This window comes from Ahaetulla prasina, chromosome 15 (assembly GCF_028640845.1).
Source record: "Ahaetulla prasina isolate Xishuangbanna chromosome 15, ASM2864084v1, whole genome shotgun sequence".
In the NCBI taxonomy this organism is placed as follows: Eukaryota; Metazoa; Chordata; class Lepidosauria; order Squamata; family Colubridae; genus Ahaetulla; species Ahaetulla prasina.
This window is the reverse complement of record NC_080553.1, coordinates 12,574,492-12,583,644: the sequence shown is the minus strand read 5'-3', so window position 1 is coordinate 12,583,644 and position 9,153 is coordinate 12,574,492. Positions and strand designations below refer to the sequence as shown.

Here is a 9,153-nt window from a genome sequence, read left to right as displayed (position 1 = left end):
ATTTCTAAAATTAGAAATTAAAAAAAATAAAATAATTTCTTCACTCTGTAGGAAATCCAGGGCTTGTACATTTCGGATTAATTCAGTAAAAAACCCACAAGTAAAATAATGCATATTTAAAGGGAAATATACAGATATTTTTTTTTCCACACTGAAGGTACATAAGATTTTTTTTCTTTTTCTTTTTTAAAATCTATTGCCATTCATTTATTTCGCACAAAAATGTATAAATATGTTACCAGTTTCTCTTAACTTAAAAAAAAATTAAATAAAAACAACATCAGATGAAAACTACTCTGTATTAACCCCTTTCCCAATATTTATGGATAATGGGGTTCATGATTTTTTTTTTTAAAATGTTTGCATTAGAATTGGATGTCTGGGGGGTGGGGGGGATAGAGAGAAGTCACCCCTTAATAAAAAACAAACAAACAGCCCATTTAAAAAGAAGCCAACCCAACTATAATCCAAAATTCAGGCGAATCTTGGGAACAAATAACCCCAAAGTGTTAAAAGATAACTTTACATAGTTTTTCCTCACCAAGAATTTTTTTTTTGTATACAAGTTTACAATCTTCATCTTTTAATGCGCTTCAAAAGGCCTTGAGAATTTTCCTTTCCGATTTAAGAAAAAATAGCAATGTAATATTTTTTTTAAAATCCATTTTACACTGTATACATTAGATACAAATGGTTTTTTTCCATATATCTGAATTTATCCCCCCCCCCTCCTATACATTGCAAAACTCCTCCAGGTGGGCGGCCTGGAGCAGAGAATAATAATAAGAGTGATCCATTTACAGGGTCTTTTGACCTATCCTTTCCCACCGTTCATGGGATTACTTTTTTTTAATAATAATAATAATAATAATAATAATTATAATAAATCTGATTTAAACATTACATCATCGTTTCAAGAAAAATATTTAAATTCATAGAAATTTTCTCTCCATTTTTTTTCTTTTTTCGTTTAACCAGAAGAAGAGAAGACATTTGGAAGAACTTCAAAAATGCGAAAGGGTCCTTTAAGGGTGGCCTTGACGACCAAAAAGTCCCGCCCTCTTTCTCCCCCCCCCCTCAAAGCAGCCTCAGCCTGTCACACGCTAGAAATAAGAACGCCCCCATTCAGATGCCTCCAATCCCAGGAGTTATTCAAATCAGGGCTTGGGCAGCTGTTTAAAGGCTTGTGGACTTCAACTCCCAGCATTCCCCGGTCAGCTATGGGAGTGGTGGAAGTCCACAAGGCTTCAAGTTGTCCAGGCTGAGAGGACTTCTGGGAGTTGAAGTCCACCAGCCTTCAAGTCGCTAAGTTTGGAGACCCGATTGAAACAATTTCATGGCTTTAAGCTTTTTTAAAAAAAAAAAAAACAAACAAAATCAAATCCCGACGACACATTTTAAATAAGTCAGGCTTATATTTCCCCCCCCCCTCAACACGGTGGTTTTGTTTTGTTTTTAATTTTCCGTATTAATGTAATGAAGTAGCTTTTTTGGGGGGGGGGGAGAAATTCTCTTTAAGGAGATTTTGGGGGGGTGGAGAGGTGGGGGGGTGGAGGGAAGAATATGCACATCATCATTTCGAAAATTTGGATGTCCAAGATGGGGATGCTAGAAGGGGAAAAAAAAAATCCACGTTGATCAAACCGGAAGGTTTTTAAGAAGAGACTGGACAGCCATCGGTCCGAAATGGTACAGGGTCTCCTGCTTAAGCAGGGGGTTGGACTAGATGACCTCCCAGGCCCCTTCCAACCCAATTATTCTTCTATTCGAAACACCTCCTTAAACTTTCCTTTCAATGGTTTTTCCGCCAGCCCCGCCCCCCCTTTTTTTTGGGGGGGAGGGTTTTCCCCACACTTGAAGCAGCCAATTATGTCCCTTCCAGCCATGTTGAACTACACCTCCCATGATTCCCAGCCCCTGCCCCCACACAATCCCACTGCTGCTGGCGGCTTCCGGGTAGACGAGGTGATGATTCCCCAACACATCTGGATTGCTGTCAGATTGGAGGCGGCTTGTTTTCGCGTGGTTTTCCGTTATTTTTTTTCCACCGGTCTTGGCTATTTTTTGCATGGCATTGTTGTTAATCTGGTTTACTTAAAAAAAAAAATGAATAAAATTCTCGCCAGGCCTCCTCCTTTAACTCAGTGGGTCCGCACACACATACACACACCCCAAAAAAATTTTCTTTTCTTTTTTTGAAAAAAAAAAATGTGACTCTTTTTGAGTTCTTCCTCAATGGCTCCTTTGAACTCCCTGCTCCATCCCCGTTCCCCACACCCCACCCATTTCTAGCCTAAAAAGTGAGAGGTATGCCAAAATAATAATAATAATAATAATAATAATTAAAAAATAACCCCACTGCTCGGTGAGATGGGAATTGGATCGCGTGCTGTACCTGGTCCTCTATAATTTAATAGCCCCTATAAATAAATTAAAATAAAACAATAAAAACTGGAAAAACGTCAGTGTGTCTCCAGATCATTCGTATCTACATGGATGTTGGGGGGGGGGGGGGGGCAAAACAAAAAACAAAAACACACACACCCCGCATTCATTCATTCATCCCAATCCATTCTGTCAAGGAGTTCTCCAGGCACACCCAAAAATAATAATAATAATAATAATAATAATAATAATAATAATGAATTAAAAAAAATCCCATATACTTTTTTCAACTAGTCGAATCGGTTCTTCGGCGCAGCCCTGCGGGTGTCAATGGTTTTTTCAAGGAAAAGCTTTGGGGCCACCCCCAAACTGGTCAGCGCAACACCGTTTTTGTTTTTCTTCGGCAGAGATCCGTGCACCGAAAAGAAAAAAAAAAAAGAGGAGGAAAAAAAAAAGAAGAAGAAGAATGAAATGAAATGAAAGACGTATCGTCTTCACCGTGGTCCAATAGTTCTGTAAAGGGAGTTCAAGCCAGCCAAAATTTTAACACTGCCTTAAAAGTTGTAACACGTCTGGTTGCTGCCTGAAAACCCGAGCTCGGAAAGGGGCCGAGAGGTTCCATTTTGGTAGACTCCGATACACCCTGAAGGACGATTCTCCTGCTTTCTTGAGAGAATTGGGAGCACGGCTCTAGCTTCTTCAGACCGGGATCTGAACTCTTCGCAGGCCAGTCGAGGGGGGGGGGAGGGAGGGCGTCTTCTTCACGCGGTTTGGCTCGTCCCCGTCTCCCGCGATTAGAGGATGTTCATGATGGCGTTGTAGAGCTGGGTGAGCACCACAAAGTGAACAGGAAGGCAAGAGCCGCGATCCTGGGTCGCCGGGTTACAAGTCAGCCATGACAATGCGTTGTATTGTTCCAGGACGAACCTGCAGCGAGAGAGAGAGAGAAGAGAAAAACTGATGGAGGGATCTTCTCGGATCCAGAGGTACATTGTGAGAGATCCGCCTTTCAAGGATCAAGTGGGCATCTTCTCAATCAAGGCTGTTCGGTCTGAAAATCATCTTCATTTAATGACCCCCCCCCCGATAATCCCTTGCTGGGTGTAGCCTGGGCAACTGACTGGAGCTAGCAGAGTGTTTTAATGGCCGGATGCCTTTCCTGTTGCCAATGCGGAGTTTTGTTCAACAGATATATTTCTCAGTGTTCCCAGAGAGAGAAATATCTGCCTCTACCTAGGATCGAACTCACAGCCTCCTGATTGTGAGGCGAGAGCTCCACCTCTAGGCCACCGCCTGTTCTATCTGAAAATACGTGGAGTTAATTAACTAAGGTGGCTAGTTTTTTTCAATTCTTGTTTAGTTTTGAGCTCACCCTTTTTTATGTACCCAGACAACACACTGTTTAATGGAAGATGATGTTTGAATTAAAATAAAATAAAAAATTTATTAAAAAATTAACTAATCAGAATCAGGATTTTTGCTCCAAACCACCCGCTGCCATCGCTACCAGATCAGGTGATCCGGTCCGAACTGGGAGTATTTCATCCCTGCTTCAAAGTAACGACAACATTCTGGGTAGATATTCCCCAGCAGAAGGCCGGCCAAAGAGCAATCCTTGCATTATGACTGACGTAGAAGCAGAAAGTCAATTACCTTAGGACATCTGATGTGGTTTTGGAGTCCAAGGGGTGGGGAACTCTCTGGGAAGTCCGGACAGGAAGGAGTTCGTCTGTCTGCGCTACAGAGATGTGATGATGCAGTGATGCCTGTCAGGAAGCGGAAGACAGGATGGTGTGATTGCGATGAACCGGTAGCATGGCACAGAGGCAACACAGCCAGCAGAGAGTTCAAACTCCCCTTTAGTGCTCCAAATTTCTCCTCAAAAGCATCCCTTCTTCGCTGTCTCTACGAGACAGCTATGATCCATAAAGGATCCCCAAATCGGCTTGAGATATCAGTGTTTTCCCCGGAGCACTGGGATCCATGCTGTGCCGCCGCAACGCTGGCCACGCCTCTCATAAAAACATTCCCACGTTCTTGGCAAGTCCCAGAGCAAAGCGCACGCACACACACACAGAGACACAGACACACAGAGCAGCCTCAATCCAGCAAAACAAAGGAACAGGGAAACGAGTGCCATGAACCAAGGAACAAACAAGGAGCCCATAAAGTCAGGAATAAGGGAATGAGTTCACAACGTCAGGAAGGCGGTACCGAGTTCACAAGTGAGGAAGAAGCAAGCAATCTGGCAAACTCCAAATGTCTGTACCCGGCACACCAAACCCTACCAATTCAGTGTTTGTTCCCAACGAACGCCCCTCCTTAAATCTCAGTCCCCAGGTGTGCCTTGTGAAGAGGGGTGAGGCGCTCTCCTCCCGAGTTGCCGGGTCAGCCTGCGCCGTTCCCGCCCTCTCTCCACTCTCCGTGTTTGAGGATCAGGAGGGAGGCGGTCCTTGCTCATCGCCTGAGCTCTGTCTCTCACCACTTAGCCACTCTTGGTCATCCTGCCCCAGTTCCTCCCTGCCTACAAGCTGTCCCAATCCTGAAAGGCCCTGGCCTGCCTCGGTCTGCTCCTCTGTGCTTTCCTCCGAAGCCAACAAATCCACCCCCCTCGATCTCCTTCGGCTCCCGTTCAGGCTACGACAGGGGCATGCCAGCGATTAAGCAACTCACATCCTTCTGTGACCCTCCAAACTAGGGCGGTCTGATCCCCCCACCCCCACCTTCTGAGTAATAGCGAAACCCACCTTGAGAAAGAGGGGACATTGATTCTGAGCTTGAGGACAGGAGGACCAGAACCACTGAGGGAGGTTCTCGGCTTTGGCAGTAGAAACGAAGTAACCCAGGGCGAGGGGCTGCTGCTTCAGTTCTTCGGGGGCTTCCCGGGAAAGGAGACGCTCCCCTTGGCTCTGGAAAAAAAAAATCAAGGTGAGAAGGGCAATGTGGGTCCAGTGCCTGGAGCATGCAGGTATCAACGGGGTCCCTCGTGACCAGATTCTCATCCAACTTGAGACTCTTTCTCTCTCTCTGCCTCTCTCTTTCTCTCTGTGTGTCTGTCTCTCTCTCTGCCTCTCGTTCTCTTTGTGTGTCTCTCTCTCTGCCTCTCTCTTTCTCTCTGTGTGTCTGTCTCTCTCTCTGCCTCTCTCTTTCTCTCTGTGTGTCTGTCTCTCTCTCTCTGCCTTTCTCTTTCTCTGTGTGTGTCTGTCTCTCTCTCTGCCTTTCTCTTTCTCTCTGTGTGTCTGTCTCTCTCTCTGGCTCTCTCTTTCTCTCTGTGTGTCTGTCTCTCTCTCTGCCTCTCTTTCTCTCTGTGTGTCTGTCTCTCTCTCTGCCTTTCTCTTTCTCTGTGTGTGTCTGTCTCTCTCTCTGCCTTTCTCTTTCTCTGTGTGCGTCTGTCTCTCTCTCTGCCTTTCTCTTTCTCTCTGTGTATCTGTCTCTCTCTCTGCCTCTCTCTTTCTCCCTGTGTGTCTGTCTCTCTCTCTGCCTCTCTCTTTCTCTCTGTGTGTCTGTCTCTCTCTCTGCCTTTCTCTTTCTCTGTGTGTGTCTGTCTCTCTCTCTGCCTCTCTCTTTCTCTGTGTGTGTCTGTCTCTCTCTCTGCCTTTCTCTTTCTCTGTGTGTGTCTGTCTCTCTCTCTGCCTCTCTCTTTCTCTGTGTGTGTCTGTCTCTCTCTTTCTCTGTGTGTGTCTGTCTCTCTCTCTGCCTCTCTCTTTCTCTCTGTGTGTCTGTCTCTCTCTCTGCCTTTCTCTTTCTCTGTGTGTGTCTGTCTCTCTCTCTGCCTCTCTCTTTCTCTCTGTGTGTGTCTCTCTCTCTCTGCCTTTCTCTTTCTCTGTGTGTGTCTGTCTCTCTCTCTGCCTTTCTCTTTCTCTCTGTGTGTCTGTCTCTCTCTCTGCCTCTCTCTTTCTCTCTGTGTGTCTGTCTCTCTCTCTGCCTTTCTCTTTCTCTGTGTGTGTCTGTCTCTCTCTCTGCCTCTCTCTTTCTCTCTGTGTGTCTGTCTCTCTCTCTGCCTCTCTCTGTGTCTCTTTCTCTCTCTTTTAAAAAGTCCATATAAGAAAGGTTCCCATTGTTTAAAAATAAAGCCAATAGAAGAGAATATTTGTAGCTCAGAGTTGAAATGAAGGGCCCTTGGTGCTCTCTGAGCTTGCTTGTTGGTTTGCAGACAATTCATTATCCAACTAAGCAACAGCATCAATGTGAGGAGGAGGAGGAGGGGAGGATGATTGTGGGATCCTTTGGTGCTCTGTAAGCTTGGAGGTTTCCTTGCAGATGTTTCACGACCCAAACTAGGTAACGTCATCAGTTCCAGAAGAGGAGGAAGAGGCGGAGGAAGAAAAAGAGACTGGGGTCCTTGGTTCTCTCTGAGATTGGTGGTTTTCTTGCAGACATTTCGTGACTTAACTAGGCAACAGCATCAGTGCCAAAGGGGTAGGGGTAGGAAGAGGAGAAGAAGTGGGAGGAGGAGGAAGAGGAGGAGGAAAAGAAAGAGACCGGGGTCCTTGGTGCTCTCTTAAGATTGGTGGTTTTTATTTTTATTTATTATTATTTAAACTTATATACCGCCCTATCTCCCAAAGGACTCAGGGCGGTTTACAGGCATATAAAAAACATCAATATACAAATTAAAATAATCGTTAAAAGACTTATTCTAATGCCAATAGTTAATAATACCAATTGTTAAAAATAGAAATATAAATATTAAAATCGATTTAAAACCCCTCTAAATTTAAAAAGTCTAAGCCTTTTCTTGTTTTTTCTTTTCTGTTTTCTTGCAGACGTTTCATCGAACTAGGGAACAGCAGCAGTTCCTGCTCTGAACACTGATGAAGTTATCTAGTCGGGTAACAAAACGACTGCAAGAAAACCACCAAGCTTCAGAGAGCATCAACAGCCCCTCTGCCTTGGAGAACTCTTGCAGAGATCTCCGCTCGATCCAATTTCCTTTTTCCCGTGATCTGCAGTAACTCCTTTGAGAGCCCGGAGGGGATCAAAGGCAGCCTGCCTGAACAAAGCACACAAGGAGCGGTGCCAGAGAGGGCAACCCGTTGATTGCCAATGGGAGCAATCAATTATAAAACTCACGAAGTTAGATGAAGGGAGGCCTTGCCTTGACCCCTGGGGGGGGGGGGGGGGAAGATCACACGCTGCTACTTTGCTCCAAACAAAAATTACACCTCAATTACCAGTCTGGCGTTAATGGTTAAACTGGTGGCTCTGAAGGCATTTGTGAGAGAGAGAGAGAGAGGGAGAGAGAGAGAGGGAGAGAGAGAGAGAGAGAAATAGAGACACAGAGAGAGAGACAGAAATAGAGACAGAGAGAGAGAGAGGTAGGTAGGTAGGTGCCACGTCCATTGACCGACTTCCCTGATTACTCGTCTCGTTACAACAGAAACGAGAGTTGTGCAGAATCGCCATGTAAATGTCAACAAGGCTTTGTCAAGAATGGTCAGGATTAAAAACGGAAAATAACCGGGAGTCTCTTTGCAAGGTAGTCCTCGACTTCACGACAGTGTTCATTTTAGTGACCGTTCAAAGTTAACAACGGTTCTGGAAAAAAAAGGGATTTAGGACCGTTGGCCTGATTTTAATCTCATTGCGGCAGATTGCAAGATGCTCATTTTGGAGTGGTACAGAAATCTGTGTGTGTGTGTGTGTTTATTGTAAGGCACACGAATGGTGAATTATCAAAGTCTTTTATTAGAATTTTCCTATTAGCTTCACGGTCAGACTACATGCCTTTAGGAGGAACAAAACAAACTCTGGTGGCTCAGACTGCTAAGACAGTCTGTTAACACAGCTGCTTGCAATTACTGCAAGTTCAAGTCCCACCAGGCCCAAGGTTGACTCAGCTTTCCATCCTTTATAAGGTAGGTAAAATGAGGACCCAGATTGTTGGGGGCAATAAGTTGACTTTGTATATAATATACAAATGGATGAAGACTATTGCTTGACATAGTGTAAGCCGCCCTGAGTCTTCGGAGAAGGGCGGGATATAAATGCAAAAAAAAAAAAAGATGGGTAACCATCAGTTTTTCAGGAGCTGGAACTAGTGGACATCTCTGAACATAAATCGGCCAGAGTCGGCATCCTCTTTTAATAACCCCATAATCCCTTGCGGGATGGAGTCTGGGCAACTGAATGGAGCCTAGCAAAGCGTTTTCCTGGCTGGATGCCTTTCCTGTCCCCAGTACGGAGTTTTGTTCAGCAGATATATTCTCATTGTGCCAGGAGAGAGAGAAATATCTGCCTCTACCTAGGATCAAACTCACAGCCTCCTGATTGTGAGGTGAGAGCTCCGCCTCTAGGCCACCGCACCGCTCCATAAAATGGCACAGGGAAATTCTGAGTACTTACCCGACTGTGCTGAAAGGATGGTCCTACCCCAATTCCGGGAGAACCAGGGGAGGGGACAGGGGAAGAGTTTGGAGAGGAGTGAAGGTTCCCAGTCATCAGGATGCCAATGTCATTGTCCATGTCATCCGGGAATGGGAGATCAAACATGTCATCTCGAAGAGGAAAGAAGAGCAAAAGGAGACGTCAGTATTATTAGCTTCTATGTGATTCTTTCTCTGTGTGTCTGTTTTTCCCACCTGTCTCCTCTCTGTTTTTCTCTCTCTCCCTATCTGTCCATCTTTCTTATCTCTCTCATCTCTCTGCTCTCTTGTTCTCTCTTTTTCTTTTTCTCGCTGTCTCTCTCCCCTCTGTCCATCTCTCTTGTCTCTCTTTTTAACCAATGTTTCTTAGTGGTCTTCTTTATTTTTATTTTTTTTATTTTTT

At 44.9% G+C, this 9,153-nt stretch overlaps 1 protein-coding gene across 1 annotated transcript in view; it reads right to left on the bottom strand.

Moving 5' to 3' along the window:
- Positions 1-376: 376 nt before the first annotated feature.
- Positions 377-9,153, bottom strand: part of MED13L (mediator complex subunit 13L) — a 196,234-nt gene continuing 187,457 nt past the window's right edge. The window contains exons 28-31 of the mRNA XM_058157983.1: positions 8,731-8,882; positions 5,133-5,294; positions 4,039-4,151; positions 377-3,312 (exon numbers count right to left, since the gene is read on the bottom strand). Of these exons, the coding sequence (XP_058013966.1) occupies positions 3,180-3,312; positions 4,039-4,151; positions 5,133-5,294; positions 8,731-8,882 (560 nt within the window). The 3' untranslated portion in view covers positions 377-3,179. The remainder of the gene's footprint in view (positions 3,313-4,038; positions 4,152-5,132; positions 5,295-8,730; positions 8,883-9,153) is intronic.